The sequence below is a fragment of the Xenopus laevis genome, chromosome 5L, assembly GCF_017654675.1.
Source record: "Xenopus laevis strain J_2021 chromosome 5L, Xenopus_laevis_v10.1, whole genome shotgun sequence".
Taxonomy (NCBI): Eukaryota; Metazoa; Chordata; class Amphibia; order Anura; family Pipidae; genus Xenopus; species Xenopus laevis.
The window spans coordinates 45,250,017-45,270,502 of NC_054379.1; the positions used below are offsets into that span (position 1 = coordinate 45,250,017).

Here is a 20,486-nt window from a genome sequence, read left to right on the forward strand (position 1 = left end):
TCAAGCTTTCAGCTTAAATCATCCTCCTCTTGTGGGATAGCCTTCCTTCCATGTAATCCTTTTGTTACCATATAGGGGCTTGGCCCAGTGGTTCTTTCTTACTGTAACTTGACCAATCAGAATAGTAAAGATTTGGGAATGCTGTACTTGATACTGGTTTATCATTACCAAAAACGCCATTATAGTTCTTCATAGCAATTCTCTAGAACTGCAGCATAGGAATTCTACTCTTGGAAACCCATTTCAGCAGTATAAAAGTGACCCTTTAAACTTTATCCTATTCAACAGATCAGTCTAGCAATATGTCTTATTATAAGGTTGTAGTTGCATTTTCCATCTGGTTATGAATAAATATTAGGTTCTTTTGTGTCTGAGCACTGACTGATATTGTGCCAGTTTTGCTAAAATTGCCAGACAAGAAAGGCCAATGAAAAGTTTTCGAAGGCGCCCCGATCAAAATATTCTGGGCAGTCCAATCAAACAGTTGACCAATATCCAAGTCTTCTGCCAAAATCGTTTGGCTCGTCTCCCACCAAACAAGCACCGAATATCATACGGAAATTTGTTTCATACAATATTATTGGTATGTCTATGGCCACCTTTAGATATCTGGTCTAAGATATTCCAAACATCTCAACCTGTGCTTAACCTTGTGTTTGCATTCTTTTCGGAAGAATATTTGTGCCTATGACCTCATTGCTAGGAACTTTTCCAAAACTGACAAGACCATTCACCCAGCTGCACCCACTGCAGGTGGTAGAATTGGCAAGAAAATTATTTGTGTTATGTCCCAAAATGTTATCAGTTAATTCATATATCTGAAATATTGCATAAAAGCATTTCATCATTCACACAAGTCCCTACCCCAGTGGAACTTATAGTGTAATACAAGTCCTATACAAGTGAATAGAAAGTGTCAATATGTAGTCAGTGGGAAGTTTGTGTTAAATAAGCCCCAATGCTCTTTATATAAAAATAATGTTTTACTATGTTCATAAACATTGATGAACTGGTGTGTGTGTGTGTTTCCCCTCATTGCATGAGTTTCATGGAGGTCACTAGGTTTTTTTGTCCATAGGGTGGTTCACCTTTAAGTTAACTTTTAGTATGCTATAGAAAGGCTAATTCTAAGCAACTTTTTAATTGGCCTTAACTTTTTATATTTATTGAATTATTTGCCTGCTTCTGACTCTTTCAGCTTTCAAATGGGGGTCACTGACCCCATCTAAAAAACAAATGTTCTTTAAGGCTACAAATGTATTGCTGTTGCTACTTTTTATTACAGATTTTTCTATTCAGACCCTCTCCTATTCATATTCCAGTCTCTTATTCAAATCAATGCATGGTTGCTAGGGTAAATAACTCTCTACATCATACTAAATGTTAATTTAAAGCTGAACGCCCCCTTAAATTAAATGCTTTTATTATCTTTGGCTTAGGAAATATCTAATGGGCACACTACCAATTTTACTGCTGAATTATTTAGTACTCAAAATGTATGATTGTAGTTCACGCATTAAAGACTCCTAGCTTTTGCTTGGGAATCTGTTTTCTTTCTATTTAAAAATGTTGAACCATTTCCAAGTAAACCCCAGGTTGCTTTATGTGTCCATCTGCTTTGTAGGTATTGTGTAACGTGGGAGTGGTATGGATTGGCCATCCTGTCAAATCATTCTTCTTGTAAAAATTGATATATTTTTCTTTACTTCTCAGCTCAAGCTTTTAACTTGGAGGCAGCCCAAACTGTTTCCTCTAGTCAGCCCATTTACTTTCTGTGGGTTCAGGGAAGGGCAAGATCACTTTTTTTGTCTTGTTTTTTACTCTCTGTGGACAACTGTAAAATCAAATGTAATATTATAGGATAAATCCATTAATATGAGTCACCTAGAGTCTTAAAAAGATAAGACGGGTAGAACAGGAGTTTTTGAGAAATTTGTTGAATGATGAATAATGGCTGTTATGCTTCTGTTGCAGAACCCTAAAAAAAAAAAGGAAATTTCTTTGAGTGTTTAAGAAATGTTCAGTGAAATACATGGACTTAGGTTGTTACATGTTGGCAGCCTATCTGTATATTAAAGGGGTAGTTCCCTGTTAACTTGTTTCAGAATATCACTGTCATACTAGATCATTTGCAGTCATCTTTTGTTTGTATTTTTTTTTTTAAATTAAATGTTTGTCAGCAGCTATCTGGTAGCTAGGGTCCAATTATTGTGTATTGGATAAGGCCTGAATAAAACAACTAAACAGATCAAAAGTTTTTTGGCTGCAAGGTTCAGTGACCTCCATTTGAAGTGACAGAAGAGGAAGGCAAATAATTCAGAAACTATACAATATAAAACATAAAGTTGTTAACATTCTATAACATACTAAAAGTTAACTTAAAGGAATCCACCCTTTCAAATAAATGAATTGGCTCTGCCATACCCATTACACTAATTAGTTGAAATGAAATCTCGTACACTATTCTTCTCAAACCAATGCTGCATTCAGTGACCACATTTCTGCTATGTGAAAAAACACTTGGTTTTATAATCAGCCTTTTTTCTTGTATTTTTTACATTGGCCACACACAGTTTGGTCATTTTCAAACACTAGCATAATGTCAATCACTGCCTGGCCTCAGAACAACACAGTATTCTAAAATATATTCAAGCTTAAAGGAATAAAGTCAAACAGGCTAGGAAATCTGTTTAGCTAATGGTAGCGTATGTCATTTCAATTGAAACCCCCACACATTTTGAATAGTGAGTGCTGGTAGCTCACTGCTGAGATGGAACAGCCAGATCTGCTAATTTTTTCAAAATATAGACAGGGTGCGCTTCTCACAAGGTTGCAACATTTACATGTGTCAATCTGGCCTAGAGGACTATGGGGAAGCCTCTGCGTTGGCTTTGAAACCCTATTATGCCCACTGTTTCATATAATGTGTCTGTCTAGCTATGTTCCTCCTCTTTTTTAGGGGTGTGGTGGTACCAAATTGCTTCTAAACATCTCAAAAGAGAGAATTTTGGAAATGGCGAGCTTACAAATAAAGTGAAAAATTAAATCTGTCACAAGGAGATGCCCAAGACAAGTGGATTGAGTTTAAAAAAAAATCCTCAATTGAAAGAATTAAAAATGATAAATCTTAAGCTATTCAGTTTCTCATATGTATTTGAGGTTTGAATTTGTATACGCAGAGCTGTACATTTATAACACTATTGATGTTGAGATAAAGTGACTCAAATGTGTTCCTATTAATAGTTATTTGTTTCAGTGTAGTATGAAAAACCTGTAGATGAAAAATGTATTGTAAATTCTGGGCTAAAACTGACTTTAACCCTACCATAAGCAGAGCATATTGGAGACCTGGAAGGTTAAAGGGGATGTTCACTTTTCAATTAACTTAGTTAGTATGTTGTAGAGAGTGATATTCTGAAACAATTTGCAATTGTCTTTCATTTTTTATTTGTGGTTTTTGCATTATTTGGCTTCTCCAGCACTTCTCCAGTTTGCCATTTCAGTAATCTGGTTTCAGTAACCTAGGATCCAAATTACCCTAGCAACCATGCACTGATTTCAATATGAGACTGGAATATGAATAGGAGAGGCCCTGAATAGAAATAACAATAAATTTGTAGCCTTACAGAGCAGTTGTTTTTAGATGGGGCCAGTGACCCCCCATTTGAAAGCTGAAAAATTTTTGAAGAAAAAGGCAAATAATTAAGAAATAATGACCAACTGAAAAGTTGCTTAGAATTAGCCATTTTCTATAACATACTAAAAGTTAACTTAAAGGTGAACCACCCCTTTAATAACAACTAGTATTTCTATGTAGATTGGTCATTGTACTGTTTGGCTTAATCTAGTCGCATGGGCTTAGGTGCAGCATTTGCAACTGGGTCTCCCCACCCTCTCTAGAAGTATGTGTGTGCCTGCATAAAAACCTCCCCTCCGCCAACCCTGCTCCAGGTACCACTGTCCTATGAGGAGCCGTCCTGAATGCAATCACACACCTTTTATTCAAGCCACTGATCGTCCTCATGATAATATGTTTTGTGTTTCCTTTTTTTCCCTTTTTTACTGAATTTGTAGGAATATTTTTGAAGGCAAAACATTTATTGTTTGTGTTTTAACAGTAAACTTTACCCTATTACCTATGTCTAAGCTACATCTTGTACATCTAATAAGTTACATCATGCACTCTCATAATTAGTGCTTCCTGCTGTTTAGAGAATGTTGGAGTTCACTGGGTCATTTTATCATGAAATTGTTTAATTAATCATATAACCTGAGTAACTAATTGGAAGGCCTTGGAATTCACGTGGGTTCCAAGAATCCACTTAAAGTGTATAATAGTTTATACAGGACACTCAGAAATCTGACATGCAGATACCATTGTTTCATCCTCATCTTTTTCTTTGACATCACCCACTAATCATAATGAAATGACTTTGCCATTTCAGAGCATTGTTTTCCCAAAGGATTTACTGATGAAGACGAGTGTGGTGCAGACCTTGGGGTTCATGGGCATAAAAAGCAAAATCTTTCTTAATAAATGTTTAGGAAAGCTGCAATATAAAGAGGCCAATTTACAAATGTATACAGAGCGGTAAAGGGATTTGCATAGCTATATTTTGCATCTTGACATTTGATAAATCTGCTCTTAAAGGGGAACTATCGCATAAATGAAAAATAAGCTTCATCATACTAAAATAGGAAACTTAAAATACAATATTAAATACAATAAATTAAATATTTTGCATCATTTCTGAAATAATCAAGTTTATATTCATTATCTCTCTCAGAGCATCTGTTTCTTCACTCTTGTCTTCTTGAAGCAGTTGGGTGTATTCTATTCATTGACAGATCCAATATATCTTATAGGGGGCTTCCTTTCCTAGTAGATGAATTAGAGCTTATTCAAACAACTGAATCCAGTACAAACAAAATCTATCAAAATAACTGCTATTTGTACAAATTCTGCATGTAGGGAGACATGATTTAATAGAATGAACTCAAATACATCTTCTAGGCAAAAGGAGCCCCCCTATAAGATATATTGATCTAACTGTCAATGAATAGCTGACACCCAACTGCTGCATGAAGAGAGATTTAAGAGAAACAGATGCTGAGAGAGGGATAGTGAAGATAAACTTCAGAAACAATACAGAATTTGAATTGATTGTATTTAGAAAGTTTCTTATTTCAGTTTGCGGAAGCTTATGTTAAATTTTCATTTTCGCTATAGTTCCCCCCCCTGGCATATTCTATCTTGATTGCTCTCTGGGTTGTATTGGTTTGTGGCTGTTATAAAGACTTCCAGCAAGATAAGGCAACAAAATCAGCTGGGTGTGCCTGCACCCAAGCAGATGGCAACATAGGGGCTCATTCTCAGCCTGCAGTAGGCACTCTGTGCGGCATTAACCTAAAACAATAATCTGTTCTGCTGAATATTATCATATTTCTGAACTCTTCTTAGTTAATGGTAGCCTTAACTAGGGCCAGGTACTATGTATGCTTTGACACCTCTTACATAAGCAAAAGCAAGGTCATGATACTGGCACAGTAATGTTGTTCTCTAGGTATCTATTCATGGGAACTATATGGATACAACACCATATATGACAGTCCGTATACTCCATTTACTCAACCTTTTAAGAATAGGTTTATAAATCTATCTAATTTTTGTCTCCCCAGATGAGCACCATGCCAGGGCTACCAACCAGGCCCTGCTTCTATGACATTGACCTTGACGCTGAGACAGAAGAAGTGAAGGGCTTGTTTTAAGAACATTTCTTAAGGTAACATTACTTTTTTTATTTTTAAACCTCAGGTTAATTATTCTTGTGCGATTGGAGAAAACAGCTCATCTTTCTTTGTTTTTCTTTATTTTGTTTACCCACTTGCATGCAGGCAAATATATTCAAGAGACCCTATTCCGTAGATGGTTAGGATCAGTTTATATGTGCTGTGGTGGATTTTATTTTAACTGGAGGCCTGTGGACCAGTTAAAGTCCTTTCTACTCAAGGGCTCCATAGACATCTTTGTGTGAATTTTCCATTTTAAATTAATCCAGCCGTTGCGAATGTGGTAAAACAAATAATCTCATTGTTATGTAAAAAGTTACGCAGCACTAGCATACAGTGTATATTGGGAATCATCCATGTCATACAGGAAGTGTCTCCAATAAATGCAGTTTGTCGGCTTAGTATGGATTCAACAAACCATGCAATTATAGAAGCATTATGGATTCTGTGTCTAGCATAAACTGCAAAGCATATCTGATCTAACTTCATGTCTTTCCATCCATTTGTAAAATCTCTGAAGCAAGTTTCCTTACATTATTAGTTTGCATTTGCTCCCTGCCAGGCTTTCTATCCCAAGGAGAACTTAGTTCTATGATTTTGCCTAAAAAATGGAAAATGGCACAGATACTATGGGAAACTACTTCACAGGCAAATGCACGACTGTGGTCAACAAATCTCCCACTTATGCTTCTCCATCAGCAATAATATAAGTCACCAGTGGTAAAACCTACGTGCCACTTTGTTCTTCCAGAGTTGCCTTGCGAGAAAACTTCAGGCAACTTTGTGACAGGTAGATTTTACCACCGGTAATTTAAATTATTGCCAGATGAGAAGCATTTGCAGGAGATTTGTCACCCATAGTTGTGCATTTTTTACAAAAAGTGACAAATCTCCCTGTCAGTCATGGCCCATAAAGCCACTTCCAGTAGGTTGAATTTGAAGGGATGCTATATTACAGGAACTGGTTTGGTATAAGACTGCAGTCAGAAGCTGTATGCATGGGTTCTGCAGGTTGATTAGCAATCCAATTTGTTAACTCACTCAACATAAATGGCTGCTTTAAATAAGGCTAGTCTTTTAGATTCCATGCAGCAGTACATTATACACACACCATGCTAAACCTTGAAAAGCCAAGTTTTCACCCACTTCATCAAGTTTCTTTCCACTTCTGTTAATACTCTATTTTTTTTTTTCTCTTTTATTACAAAAACATTTGGAAAACCGAATAAGGTGTTAACGATCTTTGCTTTCATTACTTTATTCCCGGCTACCAGACACTCTGAAAGTTTTCAGACTCGTGCCAGGGTCGGTTTGATGATTTCATATCACTGTCAGATGAAAGCAGAGCAGTCCAGGAATTGCACATATTTTAATTAGCCTCCATGTTGGTTTATAGTGTATTATTATGTTTGCAGGCCCAAAATGCCTGGAGGATACGATGCTGATGATTTCAGCATCCCACGCTGCTTTCTTATTTCCAACAAAAACACTTGCTCACCTCTATAAAAGATTTTCTATCTGAGACTGGGAAATGTTTCTGCCTCTGGAAACAACTTACACAAACCCTGGCAGAGCAAGTCTAGAATTCCTCTAATCTTTCCTGTCTAGGCTGATAATAAAAACAGCCATCTTTCCTACCGCCTTAAAAGAGTTATACTCAAGAGTTAACCTTTTGCTCTGCTTGGCTAAGAAATACACTCAGAAAACGGTTCATTGTGCAAAATCATGTGTGACATGTCAAAAGCTTTGATAAACTGAGACTGGGTTTAAGTGCTGTACTGTCTTTTAAGACAATAATTTTAGAACTGTAGAACAAATATTCCTCCAAAGTAAATTTCCTGAACAAAAACAGTTTTGTTTCTGCATTGTAACTTGTGTAGCCTAAGTAAGCCAGTTTTATAAAGCAGTTTACTTAACACCAGTTGTTTGTACTTGCTCATGTAGTATGTGTTTTACACTTTGGAAATGTAGCACGGTAGGCTGAACTTACTAAGGAATTGTGTTGACTCGTAGTTTAATTTTAAAAAATTACATAGTGGGCCCAAGTATTTTTCATGAAATTCTTCTATACCAATAACTGCATAACCATTTACAGGGTCCTGTCTGAGGCCTATGTTCTTGTGTATTGGTAAAAATCTAGAACTAATATTCTCTAAATGGTCTCTATCTATTGTCTACACGGCTACCTTGCAAAAACATCAACGTTTTAGAGTTTGTATCTAATAAAGCTAATAGTTCCTCAAACACTGCCATTCCCAAGACATACTGTAGTGCTTGAATACAGAACCTGTTGGTGAAAATTAGTCAAGGGTGTTGTGAATGATCCTAGAGCTTGGTCTGACGTTGAATATTTTATTGCATTCAGATTTCAAAAAGCTTTTGTGTATTCTCCCTCATTTATAAATTATACTCTTAAATTGCTGCATATCTCTCCATTGTTTTGGAAAAGTTAATTCTGTATGGGTGCTCTTTCCTGTTATGAGCCTTCTAGAATCTGTAGTGCATGATCTGATTTATCATAACCATACTTTTTATTTTTATAAACATTTAATAGAGAGGCTCCTCTAAATATTCAGGTTCTTGAATGTAGTTTTCTCAAACCAAAGTACCCTTTTCCTCTATAACCTGCTTCCCCTCGCTGTGTGTGCCAGTTTAATTTAATTTGAGTCTAAATCTCGTGCAACAATTGAAAACCCATTAAATGGCAAGTTGATTGTATAAGAAGAATCATTGTGATATGTGTGGTTACATAATAGGTAAAGTATTGCCATTTTGTGATTACCCTTCTTCTTCATACTCCGTTTCCCCCACCTCTAACTTTACTGTACTGATCACCTCCTCACCAACCTTCGTAGCACTTCATCTCTTCTTTTTCTGTTATTTGCTTGTTCCACACCTCCCTTCCCTTCAGATTATTTCCTCATACACCACCTTGGCCTCAACCCAAATTATTTTCTTATCTATCTTTCTTCTTTCCATCTCCGCTTCTCATATATTGGCCTTGATTTAATAGAAGAATGAAGTTACAGCAGTTTTATCTTCACACACTTGCTCAAGTCCATATCACCAGATTCCCTTCTATACTATTGGGGCACAGGAGGTCTGTTGGGACAGAAAAATGCAGACTAGCAATGCCTTCAGTCATAACATATATAGTGCATCAACAGACCTGGAAGTTACAGATGCTGCATTTCATATAGGTAGATTCAGCAGTATATGACCATTAGGCACACCATGTTTGATTATGGCCATCCTTATTATACTCCTCCCTGTTCCTTTTGATTCTTCAGTCAAATCCAAAATAAACATGGATCAGGAAGAATTTGCTATGGGTTGTCTGAATATACAGCTTAATGTTTGCAGTTAAAGTAATTAGAAAAATATTTAAATTCCAGAGGTCTTCTTTTTAGTAACATTAACATGCTTCTTATGATTTTGTCACAAGGCAGTGGTATTTATCTACCAGAAATTAAATTAGCAGTCATTTCATTTTCTTTTTTTGGAATCATGTGCCTGCCGTTTTCTTGGTATGTTACAAAAGAATATTGTTTTAGTAAGTCAGTTGTGTTACACATGTTTCTCTCTGTAATTTAATCAGATTTTAAATACTGACCCTTATTCTACCCCTGACCTTGGAGAGCCAGGGGTATGTCTTTTTTTGTGCTGGGTTTGTCATTCCATTTACCATCCTACACAGTGATGGGATGAAGGGGTAAATAGTAAAAAATAATTCAAAGTCATCTCAGCAGTATACGAATATACAGTGAGACAAGACGACGTGGCTCCAGCTAGTACATATCACAAAAAATACACTTAAAAATACACAATAAATATGTAAACATGAAATGTGCATATTGGCAGAAATTCTCTCTATCTCTCTGCCTTTAACCATAAGATAAATTGAAATAAACCACACTTTGTGAAAACTCCTCTTCTTGGTGTGATTTATGTTACTCTACTGTAGAGTAAAATGACTTATGAGGAATCTTTCTTTAAAGCAAACCCAACTGTTTCTTTAGAACAGTTCCTTCATTTGGGAATCATTATCAGTTCCATTGTTGGTCTTGGTGGATTGTTTCTACTCTGGACCTTTTCGATGATTCTGGTCTTGAGTCACCTTAATATCATTGATCTCACACTTTATGATAAGAAGTATCCTTAAAGGGGAAAAATACTTTACTTTTTTTTGCATGGCATTAACATAAACTTAACTGATTCCATAGATTCACAGGAAATCTCTGAACCATTACCTACCTTCCTTAGACATCCCCTTCCTCACCTTGTTCTATTATATTATATATATTATATGAAGCTCAAATTAATTATGACTTATTGCGCCTTTTTATAGAGCAGATAAAATTCAAGGGCATGTTTCAAATAGGCATAACCTTGTGAGCAGCGCATCTTTCCTTACATGGTGCAGGTTTTTGGAATTCCTTGCTTTGAAAACTGCATGTAAAATGTATAGTCCATAGCTATGATTTTGAGAGCCACTTGGATATAAATATTGATAATAAATCCAACAGCTGCTTTCCAGAGTTTTTTTTTTTACTAAAATTGTGGATTTTCTCATGCATATATATATCACTTATGAGTTCCAGCCTCAACACAAATATCACATTTTTTATGCTTATCCTAAAGCTCAGATCTGTCATGGTTGGAGGATTTTCTCCTCCCCTTGCACTACAGATACATTACAGATTCCAGCTCCACACTGGTCTTTAGTGCCTTTTCTCTTTGGTGTCCCAAGTCTGTGCTGTAGTGGCTTTCAGATGCTCTCCTCCTCTTTACTGCACATCTTTTACCCAATATCACATACTTCTGGAATTCCAACAGTGAACCTCGAATGTAGTGCTAAGCGGGACTTCAATTAGAACCAGATTTTTCTTCTTGGTTGTTCTCTGATCCTATACACATGTGGCTCAAGTGTTTCCAAATATTTCTCTCAATGCCCCATGGGCCAAGTAGTACTTCATTCTCTTCTGAAACTGTAACATAACCTTCAGGCATTCTGAAATGCAAGAACATTGAATAACGTTTATGTGAACTGAAGTCGACCCTCTAAGGAAGCACTACAAGTCAGTAAACTGGTCATTGTGTCCCAGGCTGTAAATTAGCTTTTAGTAACATATTTGATAACAGTGCCTACTTTGTGTAATTGGGTTTCAATAAACAGTCATTGCATGCCCTGTTCGTTGGCCCAGAACTAATGAAGGTGATAAATTATACATTCCATTTAACCAACCTTTAGTGAATTGAGGTCTCCGCATACTTAACGTGTTGGAGCCCACCAGAGTTGCTTGTAATTTATAATATGCCTGGCCTGAATATCTCAGAGGTTATCAACGTAGTTTGTCATGAATGGAAGAAGTTGTATGAGGAAGATAAAACAGAGTTAAATTAAATCTGGTTCAAAGCGATCACTGGTGGGGAGGACACGTTTACAAACGACCTGTATACAAGTGCTGTAGCACTAAGGGGCACCTTTTATGTAGGGGCAGGTTGGGGGACATCTACAAACTGCCCCCACGTTTAAATTGAAAGCAATAATTAGAGTCGTACTTAACTCAGCTCAGCAAGCCTGGATTTTATACATATTCTACTAGTTGGAAGATGGTGGCATGATCACCTAATCAGGATCTTCGATTGATGAAGTTTGTGATGTGTGTAAAAGAAGATTTGATGGGGAAATAAAAGGTCAGAATAGTGGAATGGATTGAGGGGTTCTGCACATAACAGGGTTGGCTCAAACATCACCTGACTTTATTAACTACCATATTGCATTCTGATACATGAATTGGTACAATGATCCTCTGCAGGAGAAATTTCTGTGCATACTAAATATGCATCCATACAGAGGAATGTAATTAAAGTCGCAAACCGCAAAACAATTCGTGCCAATAAAACGAAAAATCCACATCTCGCAATGTAATATTGTTCCTTAAACTGTTATTGCATTATGAATTGTAATTGCGCATTGCGCATTTTAATTGCGCACTCTCTAGAAGTGCTTGAAGGTGTCATAATCTTTTTCCACAAACATAGCGACTTTTTCAGTAAGAAGTTTTATTACATTGACTGCGCATTGGCGATAAAATTCGCAAACGGCCGTCCACTGTCGGAAGTGGTCGCTAAACAGTTTTCGTGCTCGCAAAAGCTATATTAAATTCGAGCAAAGCAAAATTTGTTCTTGCAAAGGCATGCATTGGGAATAGTTTTTCCGTTAGCGACATATTACATTCCCCCCTTAGATTGCTAAAGTCTGAGCTGCTGTTATAAAAGCAGCCCAGTCTCATAGGTTTGTTTCTAGCCAGAGCACCATCTGTAAGGAGTCTTCATGTTCTCCCTGTGTGTGTGCATAGGTTACCTTCATGCTCTCCAGTTCCCTTTTCTTCTTCACCCAAAAACACATTGAGCCTGGACTGGCAAATGATAAACAAACTCTGGTGTTATATGAAAGAGCAAATAGACATTAATTGCTGGCATTTTTGAAACCAAAGTATGCTTTTGGGAGTTTGGAAAACACTGCCTTGGTAGCCGAACAAGCTCCTTTATTTAGGTCTATCTTGAGTTATGAATTAGACTAAGATTAAGATGATGCAACTGAATGGTGCAAAGGAAACCATTTCCTATCCTTAGCAGTAAAAGTGAGAATAAACATTACTAAAAAAACCTGAAGCTTGAATAGGAAGAATTTATTCATAAAATACCCCTTTAATAAAGAAAGCAGGTGGTTATCTGTAAGAGGGATTGTATTGGCAACTTCTAATAAACTTTTCCTCGAATGGGCTGTTTCCAGGAAGCTCAGTATTGATATTGATAGCCACTTGGGACCTTCTTGGTCAGGTTTATTATTCCAAGAAGCTCATTTCAAATTCCAAACCCGATCTTGTACATTTAACATTTCTTTTACAGAATGTGCAAGCTTAAGTTTGATGAAAAAAATTGTCTGAGAAAATCATTCTTTAAAAAAATAATGCAAGCAAAGCAGTATGTAGAGCTTAAAAGTAGATCGTTGGGTGAAAGTAGTAGCTATCTGACATTGAGGAAACATTCTGTTTAGATCCCTGGAATGGTTTTGTTCAAAAGGGGTTTGTAAACCCAAAAATAAGATTTTGCCCATTAAAAAAAACATTTTCAATGGTTTTGAATAAAATTGCTATTGAAAGCAGTATCTGCCTTTCCCTTGCTTTTATCTTATCTGCCCTGTTGGTAATAACCAGTGAAACAACTAATGGTGAAGAAGCATGCAAAGCAAAGTCTTTCCTAGATGAAAGCTGGTTTTTACTACATTATACCAAAGAATCCGAACTAGCACTGACCACAGAGAATACAAAAAGACAGTCGGTTACGGTTTTCATAAGCAGTTACCTTTACAAAGAACTTTTAACCCATTAATGTGTCGCTGACGGATTTTAGAAAGTTGCTTAGTATTACATTTTTTTTTTCATTATGAAAATGTTCATTGTGAGATTTACTGCTACAGGCTACATGAAAAGTGTCTGTATAAACTACAGATTGGTAATGTTGTTCATATCAAAGTTGTGCTATATAGACCTTGACCTTGGAATTATAGCCCCTTAAAATCCTATTAAGTGGATTGGAATCTTTTCTGATGTAGGGCTTGTAATCCATTTTGGAAGCATTTCAGATATTGAAGGGAGATATCAGACTACACTAAATAGCCTGTGTGTCTGACATCTTGTTCAACATTACCCCTTAGATTGGGAGCTGAGTACATTCAACGGCAAAAACCAATCACCACTGAGCTTTGATCAGTCTGCACAGGTTGAGTCATAAAAGAACATTTCTCGTTAGGTTACAGAACTGGAACAAAATTGCCAAATGTAAGTACTATGTAGCGTAGTGTAGCTCAATTTGCTTTAGGTAGACTTTGTATTAGTGACCATTACACGGTAAACAAATTGTTTGAAAAATCAAGAAAAAGGGCAGTCTGCACTAAGGGAAATGTAATTGCAGAGGGTAATGTTGACTCCAGGTTAGTTAACCCATATCATTCAAGTAGATCAATGGTTGTCAGACTTTTTATGATCAAGACCTCCTTAGAAGTCCAGTCATCTACAGTATATGATATATAGGAAACCTTGGTGAATCAATCATTCAGCCATAGTTCCAAGCATATCTAGGAAAGCAGATTCAGATATTGACTGTTCATTTCAATTAAGCATCTCAAACTAACCATTCAGATTTAAATTGTAGGAAAAATAACTAATGTTTTGGCCAATAATTGACAGACCACAGTTTTACGAAAGTTATGTCCAACAAATCATGACAATCGCCCAATGATATTGTCAGATAGGAAATACATGCAGCGATATAATCATTATCCGACAAATGTCTAACCTGTCAATCCACTAAACGACCAAACGACGTGTACGAAAATTGTTGGGACAATTATTTAGGTCAGAGAATCTTATTTAGGTCAGAGTCTCTATGACCAGTTTAACTGACCTTCAATATTTAGTTATATCCAGCGGAGCAATCTTACCCTCAGTAGGCTGAACTTCCACCCCCCTTTCCATTGGTGCAAAACCCCATTAAGGGGCCTCCGTTTAGACCTAGTAAATGTTAAATTGACTGACTATTTCGTTTGTGTGCCTAGATAAACCTGCACCTCTTTCTATATAACCTCCACTGCAAGCAAACATATTGCACTAGTAATTGTGATAGCAGAGAAATAGCAGGATAACGATTTGTTTTAACTGCTGGATATACAGTGTCCTGTCTGTCATTGAAGTGTGTGTGTGTGTGTGTGTGTGTGTGTGTGTGTGTAGATCTAAATTCATTAATTTAATAAAGTGATAACATGTCCTTTTCGCTTTACAACTTAACTTTCAGAGTTTAAATAAAATAATCAGATTTAATATTTTGGAACAGAGACTTCCATTGAATTCATGAGGCATTTACTGGATTTGCCGCCACTGTGAACTATTTACTTAATGTGGTGGCTTTGGTATAAATGTTATCATTCCTCCGTTCTGCCTCTTGTTTTGTTTTAATTCAGTTCTCAGTATCTACATACAGGGAATCTGGCCTGTCCCACAAAGAACTAATTCATGCTCCACGTTTATCAGTTCTGCTTTCTCCTGTAATAAGGTTTGCACCCCCTCAGTGGCAAATATGTGAAAGTAAGGGCGTTATGGGAACAACTGCCTTGGAATGTAAACAGTTCAGCACCGGGGTTGTTAGTATGATATGCCATATGTAGAATAAAGGAACTTCCCCCCATCTGGGAAAGATATTTGGTTTGTTTCTGAGCACAGCGTTTCATCTCTGAAGAAGAAACACATTCTATAACAATGCAGTTCTTAATATAATTATCAGTGATGTCCAGTGGTTGGTATTTATTTAACTGTCCTTTTAGGCGATTAGTAAACTACACACACACAGTTACACTGGGCTGGGTATGTTATTTTAGTCTGAGAACCCCTTCAAAAGATTTCTTCCAAGTCGAACAAAGGGCTGTTATGCTCCTATGCACGGTGGGTTCTTTCTCCCTGCTGTCTTGCAAAATATTAATATGGCTTTCTTACTCTTCCAGATCCTTTCACTGCCTGCATCTGACTTCTCTGCGTGATGCACACAAATGCTTACTACTTATTCTGGACAATGCCAGCTGGATTGAGGAACACAGAGCACATGAACACATTTACTTCCCAGACACACTCGAGGAACTGGGATGTGAAACCACAGGATAAGCTGCAGGGACAGATCAGCTACTCTTAACCTGGCGTGTGTTGTGTATTACAAAGAGCTGCAATTTTCCTTTCATAGACATTAAAATGCGCTACAATACTAGTAACTGAATTGCTAGAATGCGATTACCTACAGCAAAAAGCTTATGCAGGGCAAAGTAACACTGAAAAGTAGTGTTAATACTCTGGTTTTGAACTATGGCACACACAGGTACAAGAAAATTAAAACTTCTGGGTATCCCTCTAGATTCCCGTTTGATATGTTTGCATTTTATTAAAACTTATGTATAATTACCCTCTCCCCTACCCCCTCGCGTTCTGTACCCCTTCCTTGTAGTGCTTAAACTGAAAATAAATAGTATATTAAAAAAAAAATGTTTGTATAATTGCCACCAGTGCCCCTAGTCACTTTAAGGGTAAGGTCACATTAGGCGTTTCTGGGAGATTTAGTCGCCTGTCGACTAATCGCCTCGTCTTTGCGGCGACCAATCTCCCCGAACGCCTTCCCTCACTCTTGCACTGGCTAAAATTAAAAATTGCCGGCGCTAAGCACACGCGGCGATTCATTTCCAAAGTTGCCTCACGAGGAAACTTTGGGCAACTTCGGGAAACGAATCGCCGCGTGTGCTTAGCACCGACGATTTTTCATTTTAGCCAGTGCAAGAGTGAGGGAAGGCGTTCGGGGAGATTGGTGCCGCAAAGACGAGGCGATTAGTCACCAGGCGACTAAATCTACCCGAAACGCCCAGTGTGACCTTACCCTAAAGGGGTTGTTCACCTTTGAGATCATTTTTAGTATGATGTAGAGAGAGATATTCTGAGACAATTTACATTTAGTTTTCATTTTTATTGTTTAAGGTTTTTGAGTAATTTATCTTTTTATTCAGCAGCTCTTTAATTTGCATTTTAAGCAATCTGGTAGCTTGGGTTCAAATGACCCTAACAACCATGCATAGATTTGAATAAGAGACTGGAATATGAATAGGAGAGGCCTGAATATCAAGATGAGTAATAAAAAGTAGCAATAACAATACATTTGTAGCCTTACAGAGCATTTGTTTTTCAGAAAGGGTCAGCGACACCCATTTGAAAGCGGGAAAGAGTCAGAAGAAAAAGGCAAATAATTGAAAAACTAGAATGACAACCAATTGAAAAGTTGCTTAGAATTTGCCATTCTATAACATACTAAAAGTTACCTGAAAGGTGAACCACCCTTTAAGAGCCTTAACTCTGGGTTTCAAAATGGAATTCCATCTCTTCCATCATCTCAGTCCTTTGACAGTGCTTTTATTTTGTTTTGAGAACACTGCACGTAATATTACTCCCCAATGCAAACTACAACCAGGAATATCTCAATATCTACCTATTGACCAAGCAATAAATAAGTCAGGCCTTTGATGTTTGGATTGTTGATACAAATAGTAGTGATTTCAGCACAAGTAGCTTTAACCTTTACTTGCAAGAAGGTAGTAGTGCTCCAGGAACCTTTTTGGGGATACTTATGCTTATTTTGGTCAAATCATGTGTGCCATAGCCCTTCGCGTTCATGCACCTTTATTGAATTAATGCTCAAGAGATCTTTTCTAAGCCTTAATAAATATGCAAAATGTATTGTTATGAATGTCAAAAAATGGAATTGTGTCCTGTTGAAGTATTTCCTTAAAATATGACCGCTACAAATGTTTGGTTTTAGATGCCCTACCATAGTTGTAGGTCTGAGGCAATGGTCTGAGGCAATAAAACCAAGCTGCCTCTTTAAGAACCCCAAGGCGGAACCATAACAGCAATCTAGATTTCGCTAATGTCAAAGGAATGTAACCAGTCTTATCAGGAGTCTCGACTTTCATTCTCTTCAAGAGTTCCTTACATGTGTGTATGTGTGTGACTTTATATAAAGTGCTCTTAAATATTTATTCCTGAAATGACCCTCATACCATCTCGGCTTCATACCCCATTTCCTTAAAGTATCTTTGGTTTTGAGCCACCGTATTTGTCATGTTACTGACACCTTCTGGCATAACAATATATCTCGGTTGGGTCATTAGTTTGTGCAGACTGCACAGTGTTGTCTGTTATTCCATATCTACCATATCCCTTTTAAGGACAGTCTGTAGGTGAGTGTCGGTAAGTGCACATGAGGAGTGAGTGGAGACCAAGTAGTGGTGGTATCTCTATGTTTTCAGGCAGCTATAATGACTGTCCAGCACTTGGCTGGAAGGAAATTGATGACATATCTTCTGACTGTGTTTTTCTGAATGAATAGCAAGTGTTACAATATTTTCATTTTTTTCCCTTACATTTGCAGTGCATTGGAGTAAAGAAATTTCCCCTATTTTTTTTTTTGTCTGCTGCTGTTACACAAAATGTGCTAAGCTTTTTCTTTGCAAAAATAAACAGATCTAATATTCATCTTGTGTGGCTTCCAATCTGTTCCGCATTTGCCAAGGTTTTCCCATTGTACTTTTTATTTCATTTGCTTTTATTAAAGGTTTATTCAAATAGAAGTTAAGAAAATAAGCATAAGAGGTATCTAGCAATATGCGGCCTGGCAGGGCACTGGGGAGAAGTACATTGTGAAAATAGTTATATAGTGGGAGAGAAGAATGAGGCATATCACTGCCCCCGTGTCCTGTTTCTGCAGCCACCCACAGTGGAAGGATCGGGATAAGGGAAATGTGTAAACAAACCAAGTTATTCCGTATACTGCTCCATAGGTTTTTCTGTAAGAGATTACTGGGGACTGGCTGATTTCTATGCCTCTGGTGGAGTTTTGTTTAACCATTAATTTTATCCAACATTGGTTATTAGATACGTAGCAAGAAAGGTATGAGAAATATGCAGCGCATTCTCCCTCCATAACTGTATCCTTGGGAACACGTACATAGTGTACATGGTTTAGTAAATTTAGAGGCGAAAAATCGTACATTGTAGCGGAGGTTGAAAAAAGACACAGGTTCAACAAATTCAGACTCAAATCCAGTCCAAAAGTGGAAACAAAAAGCCTGTGCACCTGTTGCTGGCTTTTCATTGTACTATTAGTATTAGTATCACTAACCATCTGTTTCATCTTGTTACAAAGGCAGCAGCCGACCCTTTCTTATAACTACTCCAATGTATTTGCCAGTGAAAACCTTTCAGACAAAGAATTCAACTTCACACCTGTTACTGCAAAAAAAAAGCAAAAAAAAAAAAAAAAGCAACCCTTTTCACACCTAATAATGAAATCTCTTTTCTTCTTTTAACAAGGGATCCGCTTATGTCCACTCTAGGGATGTGCTGGTCCGTGTGGGTCATAAGGGGAACTTTGAAAAACACTCTAATTCATTTTACTGTTAGAGCATTTTAATCTCAAAAAGATATAATTAATCCTTATTGGAAGCAAAACCAGCCTTTTGGGTTTATTTAATGTTTACATGATTTTCTAATAGGCTTAGGGTAACTACAGAAAGATCTATTATTTGAGAAAACCCCAGGTCTTGAGCATTCTGGATAACACGTCTCATACCCATATATTTATTTTCAGTCATTCTAGCTTAGTCTTATCCTGAATGAAGTCTCATTCAAAGGTCTGAAGTCTCATTGAAGTCTCATTGTATATCATTCAAAGGTCTGAAGTCTCATTGTTATTATAAACCCGCAGACTCGTTTTCATGAGAAAAATGAAGGAACTGAAAAAAAATTAGAGCAAAAAGCTAAAACTTCCCAGGCTGCATGAATTAATAGGAATAGTATCTAAGTACTTGGTAAAGTATGTTATAGAATGAACTATTTTAGCAGCTTCCCAGTTGGTCTTCATTATAATTATTTTTTATATCTTTTGAATTATTTGACATCTAACTCTTACCAGCTTCCAAATGGGGGTCACTAACCCGGACAGCCAATAAAAAACTATTGCTTTGTGAATCTACAATTCTATTATCATTAATGTTTATTTCTCCTCTTTCTATTCAAGCCCTTTCCTCTTCATCTTCCTGACTCTCATTGGAACTGGTTGCCTGGGTAAATTAGACCCTAGTAACCAGAAATTCCAAACCAGAGAGCAGCTAAACAAAAAGCTAAATCACTCAAAAAACCCCAAAAATAAAAAATGAACTCACCCCTTTTACTTGAACGTTACACGGCTGTTTTTATGGTGCCGCTGTGCCAATAATGGATAAAGTTCACCATCTATGAGCTTTTGGTCAGTAACACTAGATACTAAGGGGCAGATTTATCAAGGGTCGAATTTTGAAGTTAAAAAAACTTTGAAATTCGACCATCGAATTGGCCAAATTCGATAGTGGAACTTTTCTTTTTGAATTTTTTGGCCGTTTTTGGTCGATCGATTCGAATGATTTAATCGATCGAACGATTTTCAAAAAAAAAAACTTTGACTTTGTAAAACTTAGCCAAATTTTGGCTCTGGGTTCTAGGAGGTCCCCATAGGCTAACATAGCAATTCGGCAGGTTTAAAGTGGCGAAGTGGCGAAGTGTCAAAGTCGAAGTTTTTTAAAGAGACAGTACTTAGATTTTTGAATGGTCGAATATTCAAAGTATTTTCAATTCGAGTCGAAGTCGAATTTGGCCTATTTGATAGTCGAAGTACCCAAAAAATACTTTGAAATTTGAAGTTTTTTAATTCAAAAATTCACTTCAATCTTTGATAATGTTAAACTTGCCCTACAATTTATGACAACTTCAGACGCATAAAGACGTTTTTGAAGGCAAGAAGAGACCATTCACTGCCTTAAAGCTTGACTCCATGGGACAACTTGTCTGTATTTCTCAGAATGGGGCAGATAAAGGGTGAGCTTTCATTTTTCAATTACTCTTTAAACTATAGATTTACTTGTTTAAACCTAATCTACAGGTCAGCTCATATACAGTTCATAGTCAGGGCTGCTGAACAGTAGGTGGAACATAAATCCATTATTCACTCAAGTTGTCAAGTACAATAAGATTTAACGGATGTGCCTTAAAGAAAGGTGTTGTACCAAGTTG

The 20,486-nt window shown here is 36.9% G+C and overlaps 1 protein-coding gene across 1 annotated transcript in view; it reads left to right on the forward strand.

The window, feature by feature from the left end:
* Window positions 1–15,885, forward strand: part of mthfd1l.L (methylenetetrahydrofolate dehydrogenase (NADP+ dependent) 1 like L homeolog) — a 121,653-nt gene extending 105,768 nt beyond the window's left edge. Inside the window, exons 27-28 of the mRNA XM_018262983.2 lie at window positions 5,680–5,783; window positions 15,353–15,885. Coding sequence (XP_018118472.1) covers window positions 5,680–5,769 — 90 coding nt within the window. The 3' untranslated portion in view covers window positions 5,770–5,783; window positions 15,353–15,885. The remainder of the gene's footprint in view (window positions 1–5,679; window positions 5,784–15,352) is intronic.
* Window positions 15,886–20,486: the final 4,601 nt, after the last annotated feature.